The sequence below is a fragment of the Lepeophtheirus salmonis genome, chromosome 9, assembly GCF_016086655.4.
Source record: "Lepeophtheirus salmonis chromosome 9, UVic_Lsal_1.4, whole genome shotgun sequence".
In the NCBI taxonomy this organism is placed as follows: Eukaryota; Metazoa; Arthropoda; class Copepoda; order Siphonostomatoida; family Caligidae; genus Lepeophtheirus; species Lepeophtheirus salmonis.
In genome coordinates, this window is record NC_052139.2 from 7635552 (window position 1) to 7663154 (window position 27603).

Sequence of the window (27603 nt, forward strand, 5' to 3'; positions counted from 1 at the left end):
AAATTCTACAAAGAATATATATCAGCTATAAATTGTAATATTTTAAATAGTAAGCATCTTTTATATTCTATGTATGTGCCGCCCATTTTATGAATAACATTTCTCTAGTGCTAGAAATTATTTTTAAAAGTTACACACATAAAATATAAAAAGAATATACATATATTAATGACATATTTATAAATTGTTAATTTAATGTTTAAGATACTTAAAGTTTATAAGGTAGGGAAAATATAGATTTAAAGAAAATAGCAAAATTTCACAGTTTTTCTTTTGAACTTGGTAGGGTCAAAATATAATTTAAGCATAATGTGTTATGCATTTTTGAAGAGTTTTTGAAATATAACAACATAAGAACCGGTAGAGGAAAATTATTGAGAGCTTTAAAAAACACACCCTTAGTTATCAGTAATCACCCAACCCTACCATAGAGGAAAAAATACATTTGCACATGACTTATCATTAGATCAGCTGTGGCAAGTGAAGAAGGAGAACAGGATTTAAATAAGGGCATTAGCTAGAATTTCTCAGATGTCTATCCCCAATTCTAATCAAAGTCCAATAAGGACTTACAATTATAACTCCGCAACAGATCCGAAGGGTACTCTGTCTTTTATGAGCACACACGTAAGTTCAATCAGGCTCTGAATATAATTGAATCTATTTTGCATACGGAGTTGACTACTCAGGAATTAAATAATAAAGGCAATGAATTGCTGAGGAATTTCTTCTTCTTCAGATTACTAATTCTGAAAAATGGACCAGCTAAAATAAACAGTATTTCACCATAGTTTTTATAATGACCTCCGTCAGCAGATATGGCATCTCTTTACCATATTTTTAATGATTGCATGGGCTGATTTATGCTCACCACAATTTAGCCAACGTTCACAATCATATGCTTAAGTTCACAGTAAACTTTTGATTATCATAATTATGCAACGCTACACTATTAAAGATTCACTTGATATAAATCGGTAATCGAATTTTATCGGATCCATAAAATTTAAATCGAACAGACTTTCGTCACAAAAGCCACCATAATTAAATCTAAAATATATATTTAGAGTGACGAACTTCTACATTAATCAGATAAAACATGTTTGAATGAAATATGAACATAGTAATAAATCAAACTTGGGTATTTTTCTTTAAAAAAATAATAAAATTGAGGACTTTTATTTCCCTTGATCTACATGGAAAAATATAATAGTTGACAAATATTTTAAGATTTATTCCGTTACAATTTTTGTTAATTAAGATCTTAGAGGACAGAAATTAAAAAAATATTCAGCATCATATTATCAAAGATACAAAAAATAATGCTAATAAGTAAAACTTGGTAATTAAAAAGTAATGATAGGTAATTTAACACTTTGATTTTATATGGTACACATAATAATATTATTCTTTCACCTAGATACACGCACGTATTTATTGTTGTCATCACATAATAATAGTAAAAATTGTAATTCCTTTCATGAGGAGGGTTTCTTTAATCCTGAAAAATAAAGAAAAAAATATCAATATAGTACAAAAATCTAAGGTAAATTCCTCAATTACCGCTTTACTATTTTAATACTGTTAACTAAAGATAATGCTTAAGACAAGATGTTTATACATTTAGTCTAAACCCGGGGTCGGCAACCTTTTGTACTCAAGAGACATTTGGACGCGTTAATCAAGCTAACACTAGATATAATGTTTTAATTATTCATTATCTTAACTTGGCATTTTTTATTAGTTTATAAAGAGTAAATTATCAAGTTACATCTCTTTCAAATGAATTAGGAAGTTGCACTTAAATTTTAATTATACATATAGCAAACAAAAAATGTTGTTAGCTATCATCCTTTGGTCGCTTTGAGAGGTGCATTTGAAGCCTTCAACTGAATTTTTTAAAAAAACGATGATTCACTGACCTAAAATGTTACTCTCAACCCCATTCCAGAGCCCCATCATCAGGATGAACCCGCAGGATACCGACCCCTGGTCTGAACAGTAGATATGTCGTCATATTAATGAGAATCCCTCTCTCACCATTGCTAAAAACTCGAGTCTATTACACTTTTACTTAAGTTTATTCTATCCATGCAAATTAAGCATTATATTTTTAGTCGACGTTGATGGAATTGACTATAACTATTACTTATTAGTTTTAGAGAGGGGAAAAAAACTTTACCCAAACCCTACTCTCGATTGTGGAGGGGCGCGTTGAATATATTTAGAACTAAACTAGTGTTGGCTAGTGTCAGGGATTGATTTTTTTCCCTTTCGATCCTATGATTTTGGGTGACCGATATGCACCAAAAGTAAAAAGATAGAACTAAATTTACTTTTTTTACAAAGGCTGATTTTATTTTGTCACGAAATTGGTTAAAAATTTTACAGTCTTAGACTGGTCTAGGATTTCAAGACCGAAGCTCATACTGAGAAGAAACAGATTAATTTATGTGTTAAACAAAGCCATCAGATAGTAATTTACCTTTTTTTTTTTTTTTTTTATAAGATCCGATTATTTTCTTGTAAAATTAGTGAAATTATTTTTCATAATAGTTTCCTAATTACTAAAATTATAAGAAATTAAAAAGCCCTGCACATTAGAGTGGTTACAACGTTTTACAATTTCCGATTAGGCTAGTGCCGAAAAATTGTCATACGGTATGAAAATGACATATGCAAAATTGAATTGTCCTACGTGGTTCTCTTTAGGTCGCCCATTTCGATCAAATAATGAAAAAGATGAGGAAATTTCTGGTTATTTAACATAGAATAATTTTGATAAGGTATTTTTTTAACCTATAAAAAGTTTTAATTTCTAAAATTGTTCTAAGAAACAAAAAACATTTGTAGGAATATTTGATGATCCGTGTTTAGAGTCTATCTATCCTTTTTGCATGATCAAAAAGGAGGGATCGACATTTTCTAATGTTATTTTCTCTCTTTTTGCTCCATAGGGTAGCTTCAGAAAAAAACTTAATATTTTTATAGGCAAGAATAATTAATGTCTTATCATAATTAATTAATTAATGAAAAATAATGATTTATCCTGTAATTAAACCTTATTGGCGAAATAGAGAACTCGTCTCCTTTGAAAAAGACGGGCTACCTAAAGATGACATCGTAGGACAATGCAATTTTGTATAGGTAATTTTCATGACAATTTCTCCGCACTACCCGGAATCGAAATTCGAATAAAGTTGAGAATCAAACCGCTCTACTACAAATTTATCTTTGCCAATGACTCAACTCACTCTTATAACAGACTCTACTAATATCACATTTATATAAAAAATATCTAATTATCATGATTATAGTTTAAATAATATATGATGAACGTTAATTGATTAGATTCAGATGTAAAACAAACCTTAGGCGTATCTTTCTTGGCCTTCCTTTTTTTCTTCTTCTTTTTAATGTTTTGAAGACTATTAAGTGAATCGATTGACTCCTCGTAAGTATCACCATTTATCTAGGATGTATTAATTTAAGCATGCAAGAGACATACACCATAGTTAGTACATATATATTATAAATTAATTCGTTTTTCATAGAGACAAAGACAACAATCAATGTAGCACCACCACAATTAATAGATTAATGATAAATATTGTATGTGGAACAGAACATGGAATAATAAAAAGTTCCTTACCTGAGCTGTGTCATTATTATTACTACCACCATTGACAGACTTTCCATTCAGACTTTGTCCGTTTTCAGCGTGGGGCTCAGTTGAGTTCTACAAAAGAACACACAAATAAGATAATTAAACAATATTCAAACATATAAATATTGAGATAACAAGTCAAACGGAAAAATAATTTTTACACTACCATATATGAAAAGGCATCCCATGATTCTTAATTTGTTCGTAATCTTACCTCAAGGATATTTCGCCTCAATATATAAATAAGTAAGATTGATACGTCGTTTTTATTTCTTTTTGGTTGAAATTGATGTTCCCTTTGATTTAAAAAAAAATCTAAATATGTAATATTTAATACTATAAAATGCATTAAATGTTTGCATTCTGTTGGAATAATGATACAATTATACTCTTGCCACATAATATGCTTCTTCCATGAGTATTTTCTAGTATAAATAATACATAATGTCGAATGATAATCTATTCGAATTGTTGAGGTTTTAGTTTATGTTTATCTCTCTTATTATACTAATTTTGTCTCTGGTTCGAATTCATTACATAGTGTGATTTCGTTGGTGTATGCATTGAAATTTTCAGGCATGATTCAATCATTTTTTTTTAAATAGAAAACAACAATTTAATCCGTTTCGTAGAAATACGCATTACCTATTCTAGCTAAAAAAAAATCCAAGGGAACATTAATTATAATCAAAAATAAACAAAAACGACGTATTAAGTCTCACTTATTTAAATATTAAGGCGAAATATTCTTGAGGCAAAATTACTTCAGGCTGTTCGTAACAGCTTGTCATAATAACACAAAAGAAAATGAAAATCACTTTTTTTAAGTTCCTGCACCATCTACATTTAATTAAATGATAACAGTAAAGGTGCTTTGAGATTTTCTGTGAATAATTATTCAGGGGCTCTTTAAACTGAAACCCATTAAAAGTTAAGGGATTTAAGTAGAATATTAATATATATCTTTACTGCTATCAGTGAGGGATCCCCTAACATGATTACAGGGTGTTAATTTCGGACAAATAACATTTAAGGAAAATCAACTTAAATATATATGTAGCTGAACTGCACCGGAACGAAACTTAACTGGATAAGCCAGAAGTCTTCAGTCCTAAATAAAGACATTAATGACACTAGTAAGACCGTACAAAGTACAAACAAAAATTAACAGTGATACATATTCATGATCATTGCCATATTTAATCTAAGATATGTATCAATAAGGGAAAATATGTTTAACATAAATTTCTCACTTGAATGAGTAACTCCCGATTTAGTCTCGTTTTGTTACTTGAGAAGCTGGATGTCTTTAATTAGAAATTAAATATTAAATATCAAAAACGACTCTTATTATTAAATACAATATTACTACGAAGAAAAGGATTATTTAGAAATTTAAATTATTACCTTATTCAAGTTATGGATTTGATCCCTCATCACTAACACTGTCCTTTGTTCGTGTTGAAGAGCTTCTTGACCTGAATTCACTATCAGATCCATCTTAGCTACTCTTTCGCCCATATCACTATTGATGGACTTTAATATGGACAACTCCTAAATAGCAAATATTAGATCCAATCTTAAGGGTAGCATTAAAGGATATGTTAATACCTCATTTAATTTGGAGTTTTCAGACTCTAATGAATTTAGTTGCGAAATCCTCAAGAGAAGTTCTTTCTTTTCCTTTTCTTCGGATCCCAATTTTTCTTGGAGTTCATGTAATTTAACTTGCATCTAAAAAATCCAACAAAAATCATTATGACATTTTTAATTGCGTCTGGAGTAACAATTAAGCAGTAAAATTTAACAAATCAATTAAGAACACCCTATACAAGCAAGTCCCAGATACTTAGTCAATCATGATTTAGTTGCAATGATAATATCAAACCGATGGAAGATTATAAATCAAGCTCCAGTACTATACATACAAGATGTGATGGATAATACATATGAGACATCAGTAAACAAACTCTCTGAATAGCCAAAAGAAGTGTCAAGAAAGTGAACTCAAATAATTAAAATGAATTGCAAAAAACATTTTTGCCAAACTTATCAAGATGTGTAATACTACTGTATAAATATGAGATAAAAGCATAAACTAAGATTATACATTAAAGCTTGAAGTAAGCCCAAATAAGGGACGCACCTCATTCACTATGATTGGCAAGGCATGCTCCAAAGTTTGAAAGGCAAACTGAATGCCGTGAAAAGTGTGAATTTCTTCCTATAATACAATTACATATTAATTTTGCAGTTACATTATATATTACCCAACGTAGTAGGCAATATAGATTTTCCTACTGAGTACTCTAATCGGTCCATTCAGATTAGATTTGGATTCATACTCCAAATCGGTTAGACACAAATGTGAATTTAAATCAAAGTTAATCTACAGTTAGATTGATAAAATACATAAAGCAGAAGTACAATTCTTTTTCAGCATGACAACTAAAGATGACAATTAATTGTTGCCTACTGGCTGTCTTTAGTACGACCTCAAAACTAAATTCTTATATATTTTTTTGAAACGTTAATTGACGCCTTAATTGCCATAATGAGGATATTTAGTTAGATCTCATAAGGGACTTTCAAAAATACAAGATTTTAGTGACAAAAAATACTTTATATTAATAAAATGCGTACCTCAATCAGTGTCTGTAGCTCATTTCAATTCGATAAAGTAGAAAAATGAAGGGAAAACAACAATTAGTGCAAATGGTAGATGCAAAATACTTCAACAAAACAATAATATGTAATAACATGTTGGACTACCCACGTGCTTAAAGTAATCAGTTATAAATGGATGAACATTTCTATTGATCCCAACATCCAATTGAATCTACGATTAATCGATACAATACTATGTAGAGTGACAACATACACAAAAACACAATAAAATAAGTGCAGTGCACCCCACGTAGTTTAGTTCGCTAAGTAATGTATTATCATACTTTTACGTATCTGTTAACCTCATGAACATTCAAATATTTCGACTGAAAATATATTGAACACTGAACCCTCATTAACCATTAAAAAAAACATTTAGAATATAGGAGTTATTTACTTTCCATGAACTAAAACAAAGATTTTTACTAACATAATTGGATATTCGTTTTTGATCCAAAATGAATAAAGCATAGTCCTGTGTCACCTTTAATCAAACAAAGTATTTATTAGGTATAATTATTTATGGACATAAAAATGCAGAGATAGGGGGGGGGGACCATTTGTAAGTTCCACAAGTAATCAAAGGAAACAAAATAAATTTTATTTAGTAGACGGGGAGTGCAATAAATTCAAGCCACAATTTTTCGCCAATTAAGTGTTCAGGACATGATCATATAATTAGTCAACATTTCATGATAGAGTTATGAAAACAAGTGTCGTAACTCTTATAAATGTAACTCATCACTCCAATGGCTCAAGAAAAGCATAAGAAAAATTGTTTAGTTAACTTTGAACTCCAGTACGAATAAAGCCACATTATTAAGCCGAACAACATCGATGTAAAAAAAGTCATGAAGTCATTTAGAAGGTAATTATGAATTTAAAAAATATTACTATTCAAAGATGATATGATTATGTTCATTGAACTTGAGATACATAACAATAAAATATAGATATTGAACATAGACTAGGGTATTTAGCGTAAAATACTTAAAATCTATAGAAACTGAATCACATTCTATAACATTTATTGTTAAAATACTGTAACAGATTCATATATATATATATATATATTTTAAACTGAAATCATGACGGAAAATGTTTTAATTATTTACGTTATGAGGATTAATTATAACACGTTCTTTTAGAGACTAACTGCGGAAATTTAAGTTCATAATAAATCATACATATTATTGATTGATCATTCATAACATCATGAGAACGATTAAAAACAAGAATAATGTTTTTTAATATTCAATCAGAACTGCTCACATATAAAGACCATATCTAGGAACTTTGATCAACTCACAAACACACAAATTAACAATGGTAATAGTTTTTCATTAAATATTGGAAGGGGAAGAAAACTACTCACATATAAAGACCATATCTAGGAACTTTGATCAACACTCACGAACACACAAATTAACAATGGTAGTTGTTTTTCATTAAATATTGGAAGGGGAAGAAAACTAGTTTGTATTGGTTGAAAAGTTGTTGTCTAGAATGAGTTCTTGTGGCATAAAATAGCAACTAAATGCACGTACTTCACAGGAATTAATTATATTATAATACCATGTGTATTGTTTGTACCTCCAATTAAGTGAGAGGACTATTATTTACAATTGAGCATGATTAATAAAGAATTTATCGTTACTCTTAATTAAATATATATAAAAAAGAAAGTAGCATTGAAAGGCTTTGATCAGTTTTATTATCTATTATATCAATAAAATCATTTTAAGACTTCATTTTCGACTAAAGGGGTATCATATGGGGATAAAGAAATTTCAACAAAATAGTAAAACCAACCCACCACACATATAAACTAATTACTATTTGTAACAAAACAATTTCATAGAATATAGAGAAAAAAGGATTTTAGATGAACGTGACAGGATTCGATTGCTATCAAATCAGAAAAATTAAAATATTAATGCCATTTTTAATGAACCACTAAAAATAAAAATATTAAATTTGAATGTCTATTACTTACAATTATAAGTAATAATTTTGATGGTAATTAATAATAAAAATACGAGGTTACACACATATTAGCACCTTGACATTTTTAATTGAAATATAATTTTTATACGACATCCTCTAATGGTACATTTTTATCTTATTTTAATTATTTATGGGTGTATGCAGGCATCATATGAACTAATTATGATGTTATAAGTGTTAAGTGCTAGTTTTAGGGGAAAATAAGAGTGATAATAACACAGTCTAAGAAAAGCTACCTTTGATGATAAAACCATATAAAAATATCATTCACAAAATGAAGTAGAAATAAATGATTGAATCAAAAATATATCTTATAAAACATAAAAATATTTAAATCGAGATTGCGTCTTCATCAGAAAATTTACTAAAATTGCAACTAATGGAAATTAAAAATAAATTCACAATTTAAAAAAAAAAATCATTGTATCATAAATAATGCACTAATTCGATAGATCATCACAGAGTTAAATGCACTTGCTTTCAACAGGCATAAGGAGTCGTTAAACTCGTCTTACATTTCTTGCACTAAACAATGGGGACTAAATGAATAGCCACAGTGTATCCAACCATTAATGGTATAAATTCTAATTAGCAGGTTTTACTACTTAATTTACCTCCTCCGCTTGTTTGACAACATTGATTGATTCATCAAGCGCAGAGTTTTTCTCACTAAGCCTATTTTTATCTTGCTTTACTTCATCAAGTTCTATTTCCTTGATACGCATTCGATGCTCCCAGTTCTTTTCTTCCGACTCAACACTAGACTCTAATTGATGGAGCATATTTTCCTGAAATACAGTACTAAATTATAGCTGATTGTATACTAGAAAATGTGAATAAAGACTTACTGTGTCAGTTATTATAGATTTGTAGTCAGAGACTTGCTTCTCTAGTTTGCTAATAGTAGAAGCAGATTCGTTGACAGTTAACCTATAGTTATCGAGGGTTTTATTAAATTCTTTTTCAAAGAAGGACATCCACGTGCCGTAATCAGAAGTAGGAATTTCTGCTGTAGGGAGAAGACGTGACAAAAATTGCTTTTGTTCGTCAATTAGTTTTTCTTGCGCTTGAGAAACAGCATTCGTGGCCTGTATCTGAAAGATGATAAAGAAGGGGTTATTGAACGAAATGCAAATAACCTATTAGTATTATTCATATATTCCCGATAATTGATGGGACTAATTAACATCATCAATTGTAGACATGCCTCAGCCAAATCACCGTTTAAGTTACGATAAATGAAAATGAAAACAATAGAAAGTGACTTACATCATGTTTACTTTTAGCTAGTAACTTTTCTTCTGCTGTTTTAACGGCCTCCATTGCCTTCCAATTTTTTTCTCTCAACTCCTGTTAAAAGAGGATTAATAGTACCAATAAAAGCCATTAGTTCGTTAACTTACATTGTTTTTATTTCTTTGTGCTTCTAATTCCTCTGCAAAACCATTTGCTTGAGTCTTGATCGAGTCAATTTCAGTCTTCATTGCACTGATAACAGATTCATGAGCTTTAACCCTTTTAACAAAAACCATGCATAATTATTTATCATCAAATAACTAAAAAAATCTCAACTTACATGTTCTCTTTTTCGTTTAAAACAGATTCATACATGTTTTCCCAAGACCTACCAGAGTTAATCTCTTCTTGAACGCTATTCACATCACAGTTATCTTCTTGTCCTTCAGCTTTGGGGCGTTCCACTGCAGATGCCAATTGCTCCGACAGTCGATCGTTTTCTTCTATTAATCTAGCAACTTCAGATTCTTTATCCTTAATCGATATAATTAAACTATCTAACGACAATTGTGTTTCTGATGTCTTGAGCTCCATATCCTTCTTTGAGTTGGACAATTCCTGAAAATAACAAGTGTCAGGAGAATAAATAGATGCATAATTTAATTGAGGTGAATACACACTTGAACTGTTTTTGTTAGTTTAGCAATCACATTGGAGCTTTCGTCACTAGCCTGGGACGACGCTTCAAGAGATACAATGTAACTCTTTAATTCATTGATTTTGTCATTTTGTGAGTTACTGACTTCCTCTGATATCTTTTGGTTAGTTGAAAGCTTTTCTTCCAATTTATTCTCGGTCTCTTTAAATTGATTCACCTGAGAGGTAAGTTGAGTAATACGAGACTCTAATTCACTTTTTGCTAATTTCAGCTCTTCTACTTCCTGGTTCAAGGATGCATCCAATGTGGTGGGTTGCTGAGTTGGAGCTATTTGGCTTAATTGATTTTCTAATTCTTGAGTCTTGGCGAGTTGTGTGGTCAAGCGACTCTGAATAAGGGTGCATTCTTTTACACGATTATCTAAACTTTGTTGATGCGAGAGCTGGAGAGCACTCATTTCTTTTTCATGCTTAGAGCGCATTTCATCCATCAACCTTGTGGAATTGTTAGCAACAATTGTTGCTGAATTAAGCTCTTGTCGAAGTTGAACTAACTTATCAGAGATGCTCTTGACACGACTATTCCACTCCGTCAATTCGCTCTCCTTCTCCTGCAACTGCTTTTGCAGACTCTTGACAGATGTTGCAGAGGAGGAAGAAGAGGAGGAAGCGGAAAAGGAGGAGGAAGAGTTCGAGTTTTGAACCCATGCTCCGGCCGTGGACGTCTGACCCACTTGCTTGTTGAGCAAGACGTCAATCATGTGTTGGCATTCTCCCTCGTCCATCGACGTCTTCTTCACCATGCACAGGATCTCACTCACACTCCAGGGCTCGCCCCATCCTACAACACAAAATAAAACATAAAGGTCAATCCCATGATTGGGCCGCAACTCTTACCGCGCTTCTCCTCCTTGGGACTCGCACTTTGAGTCTTTTTGCTCTTCTTTTGAGCTTTGGGCTGAGGGATGTGCTCCTCTTTGGGGGGAGCAGAGGCTGAGAGGGAGGGGGTCTCCACCTCGATCATCATCTCCTCCTCCTCCTCCTCCTTCTTCTTGGGAGTCTCTTCCTCAGACAAATCCTCCTTCCTCGTCCCCTTTTTCCCCGCCCTCACAGTCTTGGCCTTAGACTCCTTCTTCTTCTTGGACCCATTCACTGCAGAGCCACCCGCACTCGGAGAAACACACTTCTTCTTAGTTTCTTCCACGGCCTCCTCGTAGCTTCGCTCCTTAGAACCCATCCAGGACACCACGAGGATGATCGCTCCACAGAGCAAAAAGGTCAAAAGACAGACAAATAAAACCATCAGTTCCATTCTAAATAATATCTTTGGGCACGAGAAAAACCTCTACTACGAACGAAAACGAATCTCGAAAACAACACAGTCCCCTTTTATCTTTTCCTTCCCCTGGCTCTAATTACTAAGTAGCTGCAGTCAGTCACTAGTCTATCAATGTAAGCAGGAATCTTCTTCTTTTTTTTCTCTTTCTCTTTCTTTCCTCCTTCTTCTTCTTCTCCCTCTCCTTGTTCCTTTCGTGGAGGTGTGCTTTACATTGAGACTCTGCTCAATTAAATATAAACTGAAGGATTCTTCTTTTTTTTTTGAATTTGACGTACCCTCTATTTACTTAGGCTCTTTTCTATTTGCTCTTTCACTACCATGCATCAAGCTTTTGGCCAATAAGAAGAGACCTTACATATTCCTTATTCCACCGTGGATGGAAATACACCGGCTCTCTTACATTTATATATCATTTTCTCTCTACTACTCCTCTGAAACATCATTTAACTGCAACATTAATGAATAATTACTTAAATGTATACACATACAACATGTGTCAAATAATAATGTACTTTTGTACGGATCAACCTGTGTAGACTTTGTTTCCTTAGCTGCAATGCATGGATATTTTTATATACATTTAGTATGTACGTACTTTTAAACATTATATTCTAAGGTGTTTCATAGTTACGTTTTGTATTTAGGGATTGCCATTTTCTCTCCTCTTTTAAAAAACAGCACCTGTTTTACCGGCAATTTTTTTACTTTTCAACAGAAGAAACAAGGGGGAAGCGAGAAGTTACCATTAAAAAATGAAGGCCATAGTGGGTACTACAGCATATTTTAAGTTGCAACGCATTTTTTAAGGTAGTACTTTAAGGTAGGGAATGGACCTGAAGGTAGTTAGTTGCAAGTACAGCAATATATAGAAAAATATTGGGAGTTGGTCCATTGGATATAAAATGTTCTCTTGATCCTGTAACCAACAAACTGTATGAATGATGGATCCATATTCTCTAAGTTTCCATGCTTACAGACTTGACATCTAAATTAGGCCATATTTATTTATAGCAAACAGTCCAATTTATTTCTTAAAACAAGGAGAAAATAAAATTAAAACAATCATTAACTGACTTTACTTATTATAAATAACACGTGTGAAATACATTTATTGTGTACAATGTTGGATATAGCCGCCTGCCAAAGACCTGTAAAATGGTACCTATATCACGAACATACTAACTGGAGAACTGGAATTGAGAATTTACAAACTTGAAAGAAATATTCGGGAGGTGACAAGATGATTGTAAATAAGCTTCATCTAAATTTCAGCTGTTAATAAAGTGGGATGTAGTAGAGAAAATACGGAGACGTCGCTAGTATCGTTACAAAACCTCATTGGATTTCAAACGATAGTTATATGTCTAAAACTTCTGTTCCAAGTCAAATTTTAGGAATTCCGCAGGATTATATATTATTATTTATGTGTTGTTGTTTTTTTTTAAGGGGGGGGGGACTACAACCCCGCAAACACCCCTCAATTGAGTTATGTATCTCAATTTGTTCCAAAGTTATGATCAATTATGTATTTTTAACGTTGTGCATTACCTTGAACTCTCAAAATTTTATGCCCTCTTACTTTGACAATATAATGTTTGTGCCAAGTTTGATCGAAATCGATTTGTAACTTTTACCATAATACTGTTGACTAACAAACAAACAGAGGCAAAAACATAACCTCTGTTCAACTTTGTTGGCGGAGGTAATTAAAAAAGTCTAGCAAACAGTCCAATTTATTTCTTAAAACAAGGAGAAAATAAAATTAAAATGAAGTCAAATCAATGTTCACATCATAAGCAAAAGATTCCTCGGAATAATTTGAATTTTTCCACAGAAATTCCGACTTCTTCTTGGCGTTTACAATTTGAGAACTTGTCTGTTTTGGACAGGGTTGATTGGCTCAAAGAGCCCGTATACGAAACGTTACTTGTCATAGCAATAAAATATAGTGAGTGCTTAATCCTTAGCAAAAGCAAGGGAAATTTTTTAAAGTGGAAAGTTAGTTTCGACTTACGTAATGGAAAATATAGTTAGTTATACAGCAACCTCTCCAGATCTTCTTTAGAATCATTCTATAAAAAATATCCTCAGGAATTTAATAATAATGACAACAGCTTAGGAAAAGAAAATTAACTCTTCAGGTTGCCAACATCAAAACAAAAAAAACGGGCAAGCTAAAAAATGCAACCCATTTTCATTACTATTGACAACATATTTTCTATCTATATATGTCAGTCCGAAAATTTGATGTATGTAAAAGTTGCAAGACTTTTTTTGTTGTTGTATTGAGAAATAATTTGGAATATTTACTAACGGAAAAAATTGAAATGTCAAATGCTATTCAAAAGAAACATGTATTTTCTAAAAAAAAAAAGTTTTCCATACAAATTATAAATGTCTTTAATCCCTCCCAGGGAAAAGAAAAATCCTAGCAACGGGCTCGTATGAAACTAAAAAATGAATATTTTATTAGTATTACTTTACCTTCTAATGTATTCGTAGTAAAAAAGAATCAAGACAACCTTAAACAATATCTTGTCTGTTTAAATAATTAAATTAATTAATTATATTTTGCAATATTTAATATTTTATCTCAAAATGTAATAATTGTTTTTCTGGGATCTCACTGAAGGACACTTTCCCGGAAAGTGAGATACCCTAGTAAGAAACCGGACTAAATCTAAGAAAGTTGTCTGAATACTTGAACTAATATAGAGTGACTATATTCTTATTTCCAAAAAAGAGAATCAGTGTCAGTTAAAGAGAAGGGGGGGGGGATGTTTGGAAATTTATTACTTGTGGCTGCAAATTTCAATAACACTATCCACTAGAAATAAAAAAGGTTGCCTTTTTTTGGAGTTTTTTTTTTTCATTACCTATCATTTACAAAACCGGATTGGACATGTTTGTGTCCACTTAAAAGACGTCGATGCAGAGTTAGAACTGTAAGCCCTTGTTCAAATTCTTTGGGTTACCATGTTGATTTTCAGTTTTTTTAACGTTTTCACAATCCTTCTTCCCTCCTACTTGTGTACGTACTTTGTAAACAGAGCCTCCTCATATTGATTTTTGTTTTCAAAATAAATAAAATAAAACAATTTTATTTAGCTCTTCTATAATTTTGTACTTACTTAATTTCTATTTCAAGTCCTTTTTCGACTTCCCATACAACTCTACTTTTCATGAATTTATAAAAAGTCATCAGATTGTATGTAAAAAGAGGACAATTGATCACTGCAGTTATAGACCATCACAAAATAAATGACTAGATATTTTGTTTTGACATAATAAATAATAATAGTAATAATAATTGGCCAACAAAAATTAAAAACAAAAAATATATTTTTTCAATTTTTTTTTCTTTAAAAAAAGGTCATTTGATCAAATCCTCGGACCAAGCACAAATTATAATGGGAGAATATTTGGTTTTTTAATTGAAAACCTCTACTATATCATTTCAACAAATACTTTGGCGGATGAACATTTTTAATTTTTGAAATTGAAAACAGAAAAATATAACTTTTTTTTAAAACAAGCCTCCCCTCCCCACAAATATAATCCTGCAAACGCTCCTCCACCGACAATACTTAATCGTTTACACAAAATGATTCAGGTGATAATTTTTACCTTAGTACTAATGGGTGTTAGAGAGCTTCTCTTGGTCTTAGTTGGTTGTAGTAGAACACAATATATTACCTTAGGTATGTAGATAGATTGTAATTTACCTCTCCACCTATCCTACGAATTTAACATCTCTAATGACCTTCTTTAAAGTTGACGTTTTATCAACACACAGGTTGCTACTACTAGCTCTAGAAGTGATCCTTTAGATGTGTTTTGCAGTTCGTATGCACCTTCAACTAAATCTTTTTTTCTTTTTTTTTGTTATCTAAAGTGGAAATCACATCGATGTCTGGATGAAAAATATTTATGAGATATCAATGAAAAAACAAACAAAGAATTATCTGTTTTCAGAGTCCTTGGAACTGAAAAAATATATATCTCATATATTCTTACTTTGCAGAAAGCCTGTATTCAAATGTAAGGTAAAGTGGATTTCTATGGTTTCAGTGGAACCTTTAAAAAATTCCTTTTTTTTATGTAGAACACTCTTTTACCTAACTGTTTGTGGTCACTGTGTAGTAAAACTTGCTTTTTTCATGGGAATAATATTCATCCATCAATCAGATGAAATAATAATATGTAATAATACTTTTCACATCTTTTGGTAGGTAGGTAGGTAGTAAAAACAGTGTGTCCTGAAAGAAACATTCTCTATCTATGTGGTTCTCAAACTTTTTAGAATGTGTACCATTTGAGAAAATACCAATACATCCAAGTACTACCATTATGACCCAATAGCAATGGATTAACCTATTTATGACGTTCCCTTAGAGCAGTGATTCTCAACCTTTTCATCACTGCGGAGTATTGTTGTGTTAGTCCTTATTTATTTTGTATAGTCCAGTCTTCAGAGCGTTCCTTGAGAACTGATTAAAAAAGAAGAAATAAACATGTTTGACGTCAATAAAGGACAGAACTAAATAGCTTTTAGTACTTATATACAGCTGACCTGAATGGGTCTTACATAAGGACTGACATAAAACTACTTACGAGTCCTATTGCATTTTTAATCTTCAAGTCAAGGGCGTCCGCGATATATATATATATATTTTTAAACTATACCTATAACAATGAAAATTGCTTCATCTTTTTTTTTTGGAGGGGAGAAGGCCTCAATCCCCTCCAGTCCACCCATTACAGAAACTCCTGCAAGTGCAGGCCGATGCAAATAAACCTTTCATAAATTGACATACACAGATCCCTTTATGTTCTTATATTTACAATTCTGCTCTAGTACAGCTAAATTGAGCTCGCATATCACAATTTGAGAACCATTTCAGTTCTCATTCTTCATTTCTTTTACACAACAGAATTTTTCATAAATTAATCCGATGTACAATATCCGCGCCAATGTTGAGGCTCGGTCCGATACCGAATTTTTTCCCAGTTAGGTCTTATGTGATTTTTCTTCTAGAACGATCTGAACCGATACTGAGAGCATGGGCCAAAATTTAAAACATAGACGGAAATTTCCTATTCTAAAAAGTCAGGTGCGATTTTTTTAGATATTATAAGAAAACTGGTTCAGACTGAAGTTGGATAGAATTAGTTAAAATTATATCAGTCTCAGAATAGTATTTGAACCTTTTTTATTTTGTCTATAACTGTCGGTCTATCACATTTTTCATAAAAATATCGTTGGTTTATTAAACCAATTATTACCAACATATGAGATCTAAGATCATTGCATATATCAGGGGCGTCCGCAGGATTATATATATATTTTTTTTGTGGGTTTTTAGTTTTAGAAAATAATTCCCACGTTTTCTCATGATAATTTTTTGTTTTCATATCCGTAATTTTTCAAAAATTCCATGAATTGGGGGGCTACATCCCCTCCAGCCCCCCGCTGCGGACGCTCCTGCATCTCTTGCAAAAATACTAACATTGTTATTTTGTTATATAATTTATTTTATTATTTAAGGGAATAATTTACAAAAAAAGAAGGAAGAACACCCTCAATGACGTCACGAGTGATCAATGTTACCTTCTTTAATGGCCAACAAGTGGTACATGAATGAATTGAATTGGACCTGAAAGGACTCAACCACGGTCTTTCTTCCTATATTAAGACTGACAAATCACTATTTTATAATAGTCTGGGATTTCCAGACCGAATTATTTAAAAATATAACGCTCTCAGACATCTAACTGGATAATAAAGATATCCATGAGTCATCTGATTTCCATTCTCACGATTCATTCACCTAATTAGAGACCAAGGATACATTGCACATTTGATAAGTGCTCTTGTGCCCACATCCTTACAAACTCCCATTACTAAATATATATTTCTATATATAATCATCAAAAGTAATATATTGTGTATAAATTTGATAATGATAAAACAAGCTATGTCAACTATTGCCAACGTGACATCTCCCCACTATGCTGTATTTAATAGAAGGATGTAAGTTGTACTACATTCATTGAACACTTAATCGCTCCATGTTTCACGTTGAAAGAGTTTTTGGTTTCTTTCTTGTTTATCCCACATAAAAACAACAACATATTGCTATTTGCTTCAAATTCTCAAGGAGAATCTCAAGACAGAGATCAGAGTTCAAAAAATATCAATACTCAACAGCAGATTTATCATTTAGTTTTAGGACTACTAGATATTATTACATACATACATATAATATCTATGTTGTAGTATAATTGAATTCATCATATTTTCATTGGAATAAAGTACACCCTTGTTATTTTGTTTCTCTGGATAATATAGTTTAAAAAAAAGAGGACAAGTGGCCTAATCAGTATTGCTTTTAGATTTAGTTTAATACTTTGATACGGAGAGGGTGATCAACAAGGCTCTCAGTCCCGAACAGATCCTCAGGCCTGTGACTACAATCATTTTTGTTTCTGCCAAGTTTGTCGAAAAGACTGCAATTTTTTCAAAATTTTGAGTTTTCTTGTTACTGTTTCATAAAAAGAATTCATTGTTTTTAGTTTTTGTAGGGCTTTTGAGGGACGTCTTTTGCTTTTAACTAGAATTTGTTTGGTCAGGATGAAATTATTTTACACGAAACTAGGGGTAAATTCATTTTTTTCTTACAGATTTATTTTCTTAAAAAAAAAACAACTGTCATTTGGCCAAATTATTCAGCAGAACAAAAAAAATTTAGATTTATAGTTTTTTCCCATATTTTTCCAATAATTTTATGTTTAAATATTTTTTCCTTCAAATTGAATTTTTTGTGAATAGCTGAGGATTTTGAATTTTTTGTGAATAGTTTTGGACTTTAGAAATTATTTTCCACCAAAAAAAAAAAAAAAAAAAAATTGTGAACATCTATGGAATTTTCCAAAAAATTGAATGTCTAAAATTTCATTTTTGAAATTGTTTAGGCCTTGAACTAGTCTGCGGTGTTAGAGGGATTCCTTGGATGTATTGGATGAATTGGCGGTGGTTTTTAACAATCCCACACTCCCCCCGGGACATTGGTCAAGGGCGGAGAGTATTCAACCATATTTTAAGAGGCCCTAAACGATTTATTATAATCTCGATTCATTTCTTAGAAGATTGGATTGAATTTAAAAAAATTCCAAGGAAATGGTATTGCAATAATATTACTCACACTTGAAGGTACTCCCTTGGGGTATGGAACAAACAAATATGTTTAGATATTTTTCATAAATAATATTGAGTGAATTTATAATGTGTTATTATTCATCATTAAGTTTGATCAAAATACGGGCAATTTTCTCCGTGGCAATCTTCCACTAGCAATTTTCGCAAGGCAGTTTTCCCGCGCACAAAAAATAGTCTCTAGGGTGCCCTCTATCTAACCAAAAATTGACATGATCTCAAATTTTAATCAGTAAGAGGAAGTCAAATTTCTGTGGCAAAATTCAAATTACTCCAAGCCATCATTTTGTCTTGATAAAAACTTTGTTTGAGTTTGGATTTATCACATTTCATAATGTTTTTAGTCATAATTATCGTTAAACATCCTTTTGAGTTTGGCTGCAATACTAGCGCAGTGCATCTGCATCTTATTTAGGACTGAAGCCTGGAGTTCCATCCAGTTCATTCTCAGTCTGGTCCAGTTCAGTCCTAAAACTTATAAAGTTCGATCCATGGTTATGTCAATTAACTTATTTTTATTTTTTTAAATCAGTTCTAGACCTGAAAGTCACCGATAGTCTTAAGAACCGGCCCCAAGGACTAATAGGTTCTAAGAATGGACTGGACTGGACCGAATAAATAAGAACAAACACAACACTAATCTGCAAACAAGTTGGGAAGATTTGGATTAATGCCAATTGATTTTGGGTCTGTTTTCTATTTATTTTCATAAGAAATTTTGCGAGATACAATACATGTAACTGCTACCCACTACATCCGTTCAGAATCCTTCAATTACGTGGGGTATTTTAAGAACACTCATTACATCTGTATAATAAATAATCGTTTAATTGATTAACTCTGGGAGAGTTTTAAAGAAATGTGGTGGAAGCTCTGAGACAAACATTAATTCAAATGTATAAAATTAATTTTTACATAATCTGAAAATGTGAGATACAAATCTACGAAATTGGATTGAATTTACTATCAAAAAATAGTAACGAAAAAGTTAATTAATTAATCAATAAAAGTTAATTCAATTTTAATCATGAAGAGTAAAATACGAGTCCTTAGGATGGTTATGTTAAAATCTCCCTCTAAAAGAATAATTTTCGCATTTCTTTGCTACAAATTGATTTAAAATGGTATAATAAAATAAAAATGAATTTAAATATAGTTATTATATTTTTTCTGTACTAAATATGGAAGGTTCTCCTCAATATATCAGTAATTCATTTTCTCCCCATAAAATTATATAACAAGCAGCTGATATTAACAAGAATTTTAATTCAGAAATACCATATGTCTCTCTCCAGCCTTCTTCTCTCGCTCTTACAAAAATAATTTCTCTACTCATACAATACACGGGGGAGGGGATATTGTAGCCCTCTCTACCCGAGTTGAAGGAACTTCTGTCTCTGTAAACTCAAGCATATATATATACGGACGCCCCTATATAAGTTACATATGAATCCTCAAAATTATGTTTTCTTTATAATATTAGTTCGTTATTTTTTACTTTTTTTTAAAAAAAAAAGAAACTTGTTTACATGTTTTTATGTTCATATTGATTTATAAAAGGGTCAGAGAGCATTGGATCCAAGACTTAAAAATCACTTAAATGTGAATTCTCTTATCTTTTAAATTTTGCTTACTGAGTAAACAAAAAATACCCAATTAATTCCTTTATTACTATTCATTCTTAGATCCATCAATGGTGTTTATATATAGTATTGTAAAATATGTATATGTATAGTAAAATACCAACATATTAAATGTATATTTAGTGGATTATAAAGGTTAGTTTCCTTTTCTATTGGACATATATGTATTAGACTAGACTACACGTCACGGGGTATTTGTGAATTCTTAGAATTCTAAATATAGGCGTAGGAGGACTAAGGAAGCTTCCTCCTAATAGGAACGATCTCCGGCACTACTTGCCTCCAGATAAACGGTGCTCGTATCGCATCAAAACTTAAAAGTAAAGTGGAACTGGCTGATTGTAATAACATTGGGCTGGAGCAAAACTATCACTACAAAGAGGGGTACCCAAAACACGCAGTAGTATGACTAAATTAAAAAAAAAAATGTGATTTTTATTGAATCAAGAAAAGAATCTTCAAAACCAATTTATAATATGTGTTTAAATACTATTTTCATCTATATTTCTTATTCAAAATGGTCTCCTTTACAAGAAATAACAGCTTCGACACGCCGGCGAACCGATTGGTAGCTCTTGACGATGAAGGCCGTGTCAATGGCGTATAAAGCTCTCATAATGACAGCTCGAAGCAAATCCAAATTTGGATGAGAGGTGCGGCAGACATTCTTCTCCAAGAAAAAGTCCAGGGGGTTGGGGTCTTGGGTAGAAGAGGTCCACATAGAGGCAGGCCATAATTCAGCATTGTTGCTAAATAAGTTTTTGTTCTTCTTGGCTGTACACAATTTCAAAAGCTTTCAACCCCTCTACTTGTGTTGTACTTTGTGCCTAGCCCTTTTCTTCGGTTAATGTACACGCAATTTTCAAATTGTACATCACATCCTGTAAATTGTATGACGAGATACTATTCCTTCAACTAGATGTACAAAAACATCTTTATCCGATTTTTAACTATTTGTCGTTAAAACTATCTAATTTTTAGTCATTGTTAGAGCTGATTTTCCTTAAGCCCACCTCGAAACACTGATTAAATACAAATATTCTTTGTATACTGGAAATACAAATTTGTATTCGTCTTTAAGAGTATGACTCCACTTCCCCCAAGGGCGTCGTCCCTTATTTTGAAAGCCCCATATCTATTAATATCAGGGGCGTGCTTTTTGATCTTGTTTTTGTATATGATGCGTACAAATTAAGGTTTTTACCTTTTTGTAACTTGTACAGCATGTACAAGTTGCAATTTGTTTTTCTCATGTACATAATTTAATTATAGAATCAAATATTTTGAAATAATTAACGACTAGTGAGACGATGTCATTTCATTTTGATCTTATAGTGAAATAAACATGAGTAATCTTGTATTATGTATCTAATGTGCCATATAATTCATAATGGGTATGTTTTCGCGCTTTAAGGCTTACCCCAAGAAGAAATTGGGTGATCTTTTCAATCAGTCATATTTCCATGTTAGCATTATATCTCTTAGCTATCAATTACACATAAGTAGCATTAATTTGTAAAAAAAATATTAATCTTGAAAAGTTCAATTAAAGAAGAAAGTCATGTATACCTATTTGAATTTTTTCGAGCACAACAAAAAAATTGATATCTTTTGACAACCAATTATAAAGTAATTTTATCTAAAGACTCTTACTTACATTTTAATACTGACGTTAATTATATTAAGCTTTTTTTTTGTGTGTAGAAGGCCATTATTATAAAATAATTATTATCATTTTTATAATATGAAGAATTTCCAATATTGTATTTTATACCTAGGAAAAAAAAAATATCTTAGTCCGAAGAAACAATTATTTATTTGGGCCAGATTGTTTTTCAACGTCGATCATTCCAGCAACATTTTCAAATAGTAAGAGTATAAAACAAATGACGTCATTATTAAACGTCATAACTCACCAAAGCGCTGTTTAAAATAAAATTGAAGAAATATAGCAGGAGCTAATAAGGCTCTTATTGGATTTCGTCTCAATTCTGCAAGCTTCTGTAGAGGAATGGATTTACAAAAGTGATTGAGTGTGATGGCATAGAAACACTTATATCGATAGTTACTTGTAGAGTAGATTTTTTAAAACTATTCGCATTAACATATCATTTGATTGTCGAATGTTATGATGGTAAACCATTAATTCATGTCCCATTTCTGACTTTGTTCAAAATTATATGTATTTCGGTTTTTTTTTTAGAAAACGACTTCAAAGAAGTCTATTGAAACTGTATAATTTAATGAGTTGAATGATCCTATACAAAAAGTTCTACCTAATTATTTTATTGGAGTTTCAGGAACTTTAATGTAGGTAATTTTAATTGTTAATATTTTTTTATACATATTTTATCCCAAAAAACATACGAGCCATTATATAAATTTGATTACATTGTTATAACTTGATAGCCCATTGTATTGGCTATATTTTATTATTTAAAATAAAATTTAATAATTTTAGAACTAAAGAGCTATGAGCTGTAAATTAAAATTTATTCTACAATTTGATAATTAAAGCCCGAAGTTGTGGAGAATCTGTATTCTGTAGTTTTGTGTCGGTCCTTATAAGGACAGAAGAAAATGATCCAATGGATTTCATCCTGTTCTAGGACACTTTGTCAAAAACCTTTTTCCCGAATGACACATTACCCAAAGCCATTTTGCCGAACAAACACTTTGCCAAATGGCCATATTGTCAAGCGAACACTTTTCCGAATAAACCAATAAATATATTTGATGATGATTCATGCTGCAATGCTATTGAATTATAATTTTCATGCATGCTACTCCAATTTTAAAAGATAAAATATTCAATGATTTTCCAGGAATTGCATGATAAATTGTTCATTAATAAATAATTGATTCATTTCATTATGAGGATGCTTCAACAGTTGGCTCGAACTGAACTATTAGAACCGCTCTAACAAAAATCATGACAACCGTCCAATCAATCTATCATTAAATTAGAAAGAGAAAAAATGTTTAAACAAGAGGGGAAGTCTGAAATGAATCAAGTATTAATTAATGAAATCTTAATGACTCCAAATCGTGGCAAATAATTTAATCATTTTATCTTTTTAAATTGAAGTAACATAATAACTACATGGTGTCCGTACGGGAATATAGTAATTCGGCAAAGTGGCTTTCGACAAAGTGTTTGCACACGGTTCATTCTCACTTGTCAGTCTTTAAAAAGGGTAAAACCATTCCTTTGTGACAAAAATTTTGTGTGTTTTTTTCCTTTTTAATGATTAATTATTATAATATTTTAAATAATATAATTAAGTTATGATTAAATGTAACATTAACAATTAACAATGCTTGAAAATGAATGTTCTCAAATGAATGTTCCTAAGATGACACTTGCTGAAATTAACTTTGTTCAAATAAATAGATACGTTATTCGTTGGTGTAATACACTGTCGATATTTTGAGGGACCCACAGTTGTCCGGACATATCCCAAAGACATAACGCCCGATAGGTCTGAACTGAAACGGATAAATTAGGATCTACACAAAACTAGAAATAGATAGAAATGTAAGTATCTATAAAGAAGGGATCTGTGTAAAGAAAAAACCAAGTTAACCGATTAGAAATTAAAAATGGCTGATGCGTGTGCTCTTTTTTATTTTTTGTTCATTATGAAATAAGTTGTGCGTGTTTTTACATCTCAAAATTCTTGAATTATGAAGATAAATTGGTCATAATTTCTTTAATATTGAAGGTAGAAATAATTTTGGTATGAAATGTCTTTTTTCCGTAATTTAATAGATAAAACAGGTTTAAAAGGAAATATTGCATTTGAAATTTTTTGTAACATACCTAATCTTTTTTGTAAATTGATTTAAAAATACATATTTTTCCTGCATTAATGCACTTTTAAATGTAGAAGGTTCTCCTCTTTAAAGAAGTAATTCATTTTCTCCCTCAAAAATCATATTACATGCAGCTGATATTGTTTAGGCTCTAACTTCGGGTGTACATATTATATGTCTCGGTCTTAAGTTCTCCTTACACTCTCACACAAATGCCATCTCTATCTATCCATGAAAGAACCTGTTAAATTGATGCATTCATTGAAAAAAATTTGTGACTCAATTATTAAGTTATGATCCTTCTTAACTTGACCAGGGTGAATGAAAATATTTTTTTGTGGTGAGAAAACGGATTTGCAAATATTCCCAGACTAAATTCAATAATGATTTATTTTTTAGGAGAGTAACTAAGCAGAGTGAATTATTTGATTTTCATTGTACTTTGAGGTTAAAAATGATTTACCATCTATAAAACAGTTAATTCAATATAAAAGACTTTGAATATCTCTATAAGTATGTTCATTGTACAAAGATTCATTCATAAGAAGAACAATATATCTATAATAATTATCAAGGACCTAGTAATATATATGCATACTCATTAGGGTGTCCCGTGAATGTAAGTTTTTGAACTATGTAAAAACAAGAGGCATTTTTTTATAATTTCACACAAATTATGAAAATATGAAAAAAAATAAAGTTATGCATCATTTGGAGGGCTCTGCCACTCTTCAAAGTTTTGTAAAATTCACGTCTTCACAGATCACACTATAATACAAAAATGAATTTTGAGAGTTTTTTTATGATTAAAACAAGAATGGGCACTACGTAGATTAAAAAACCTTCGTCTATAGTAATTTTTTGGTGTGATCTTGACCTCTAAAAATGTAGAAGGCTCTTACTGTGACAATATATATATAATCTTAGTACCAATTTGGGTACCAATGGATCGGTAACTTTTTTTACTATATTTTATTTTGTTTAATAATACTCTGCGATCTGCTACTAGTGCTGTATTTGCAGTTTTGGCTGACTTTGGCTTAGTTTCTGTCGAAAATTCAATTCTGGTCATTAATAAAAACAAAATTCACGGAAGTTTATCTAAAGCTCGCGTAGAAGCTTCAAAAGCTTATGAAGGAGTTGTCATTGGAAGTATTTACTTTGATGGTCGAAAAGAAAAAAACTCAGATAAATAAGAATATAGGGTACTGTTATCAGCGCAAAAAGTTATAGAAGTATAATTTTATTTGAAACACACAACGCCAAGTCGTGTTACTTGAAGGACCATTTTTACTTCGATCACAAATTTATTAGAGGGACAAGGTTGGAATTTAGATGGCATAATTTCTGTTGGATGTGACGGAACTGCAACTAATACTGGTTGGAAAGGTGGCGTAATTCAATATTTAGAGAACTATTTAGAGAGATCGTTACAATTTTGAATTTGTATGCTTCATGAGTTACCCCTTCTATTTTTATTTTTGAGTTTAGATGGTGGCACTTTGGGATATTCCGAACCAATTGGAAAATGATTGGCTAGCTGTGAAAATGAAACTGTCGTTCCTTTTTCTGTGGTGACAGGTAATTTGCCTAACTTGCCGAAGAATGTGATAGATCAACTAAGTACAGATAAAAAATATATGCATAAAATATGCCAAGCCGTTTCAACTGGTTACTGTACTCCTGAGATGGTAAACTGCATTCATTGTGCCATCTTGGTACACTCAAGATGCCTTACTACTGCTAATCGTTTAACTAGACTTTACACAAGTACTCATAATCCATTAAAAAACTTGCAATTACTTGTCAACTACGTGCTTAAAGTCTAATCCAGCAAAAAAACGTTTTTTTGAACTGATTGTTTGCTCTTTATTTTTGCCAGAAAATATTAGGTCTGTTGTGGACCCTGTTATTTAAAAAAAATGTTTGTTTTTTGCGTACCCAAAAACCCACTTGTCAGTAAGTTGTTTGATGAGCGGGACCACATTCGGGAGTTGGCATTGCGAAGAATAATAAAAGCAAGGGGAACTGAAATTACACTAAAATCAGAATATTTAAACCACCAAAAGTAAAATTTAACACCAAGATTAATGTGTGGCACCAATGTCAAGATACAGCACCACCTGTTCTTGGAAATATTTTTAATGAGGACCTTCAAATCATGGGGAAAAATAATAAATTCTTGATTTTCCTTGTCATACGCAATCAGTGGAAAGATATGTTAAACTGGTAACAGATGCTTCACAAAGTATAACTAATGCTAGTTCTCGAGATATAAGAAATAGATTGAATTTCGAGTAGACATGCCAAATTTTGGACACAAAAATAAGTTTAAATTCCGAGTTTTGTTGGGTATTATAATTTACTTATATTATTTTTCTATATTTTGGATCATTCATTTTAATAATAAAATAAAATGTAATAATAAAAGTTACGGATTGACTTTGATCAAACTTAGTACTAAGACTGGTCACAGTTAGAGGCCATTACATTATGAGAGGTCAAAGTCACATCAGAAAATTACCATAGGGGGAGGTTTTTAAGGCTCTACCGAGTGCCCATTCTTGTTTTAATCATAAAATAACTCTCATAATTATTTTTTCAATTATTTAAGACATACAGTCTGAAGATATGAATTTCACAAAAATTTGAAGATTGATAAAACCCTTCAAACGATGGAAAATTATATTTTATTTACTATTTTCATAATTTATGTAAAATTACGCAAATTTTGATCCCTCTTGTGTTTGCATAGCTCAAAAAGATATATCAACAGGACACCCTCATCCTCATGTCTAAATTCATATAATTGAGTTATAAAAAAATGAGCTTGAAGGACCAAATAAACGTTCTGAATAATATAATATAAATTGCAAAGGAATGTCAAATTAGTCTGATGAAAACAAGTTCGATACTAATTATTCAATAATAATTCATTCAACTATTTCAAGGATTAATTATAATAATTTGCAGGATTATATATTTATATTTTTTTTAAGGGGAGGGGGAGCTTTGTTTTAGAATGTTTTTTTTTTAATTTCAAATATTATATTTGTGGGATTTTTTTTGAAAAACTTTTGAAAAATTAAAATTTTTTACAAAAAAAAAATTCAAAAATTAAATTTTAAGTAGTTTGAAACTTGAAATTTAATTTAGTAAAAAACTTCAAAAATTAAATTTCAAATATTCAATTTGGTGTAAAAAAATTTCAAATACTACATTTTTGTAAAAAAATTCAAAAATCTATAGCTATTCAAAAAATTAAAGTTTGCCCGAATGACGGGAAAAAAGACATAAATTCCTTAATTTAGCACCAACCCACCCCCTGCGGACCATTGATTTATTAGTTCCTAAT

General features: G+C 31.2%; 1 protein-coding gene across 14 annotated transcripts; it reads right to left on the reverse strand.

Annotated features, from left to right (window-relative positions):
- Positions 1–1144: 1144 nt before the first annotated feature.
- Positions 1145–12603, reverse strand: LOC121123944 (uncharacterized). 14 transcript variants are annotated; one of them, XM_071891282.1, is made up of 15 exons: positions 12169–12603; positions 11132–12020; positions 10258–11075; positions 9918–10195; positions 9745–9856; positions 9611–9691; positions 9190–9435; positions 8956–9129; positions 6765–6818; positions 5279–5401; positions 5075–5221; positions 4921–4974; positions 3653–3739; positions 3371–3472; positions 1145–1501 (listed from the first exon to the last, which is right to left on the reverse strand). In XM_071891282.1, exons 2-15 carry the CDS (start codon positions 11544–11546, stop codon positions 1496–1498), a joined length of 2697 nt encoding a protein of 898 aa, XP_071747383.1. In that variant the 5' UTR covers positions 11547–12020; positions 12169–12603; the 3' UTR covers positions 1145–1495. The 14 variants fall into 14 exon arrangements, 11 of the variants coding, with proteins under 11 accessions (XP_071747383.1, XP_040574943.1, XP_040574945.1 ...); XR_011781960.1 differs by lacking the exon at positions 6765–6818 and adding an exon at positions 4755–4778 and having other exon boundaries at positions 11132–12603; XM_040719009.2 differs by having other exon boundaries at positions 11132–12603.
- Between the last annotated feature and the right edge of the window lie 15000 nt (positions 12604–27603).

Excerpts from the sequence above, each read along its gene's own strand:
- LOC121123944 (XM_071891282.1), bottom strand. The coding sequence starts at position 11,546 with ATGGAACTGATGGTTTTATTTGTCTGTCTTTTGACCTTTTTGCTCTGT. Across the intron at positions 9,857-9,917 it reads TTAAACGAAAAAGAGAACAT|GGTTAAAGCTCATGAATCTG; the intron begins GTAAGTTGAGAT and ends TTTTGTTAAAAG. Across the intron at positions 5,222-5,278 it reads AAAACTCCAAATTAAATGAG|GAGTTGTCCATATTAAAGTC; the intron begins GTATTAACATAT and ends TTTGCTATTTAG.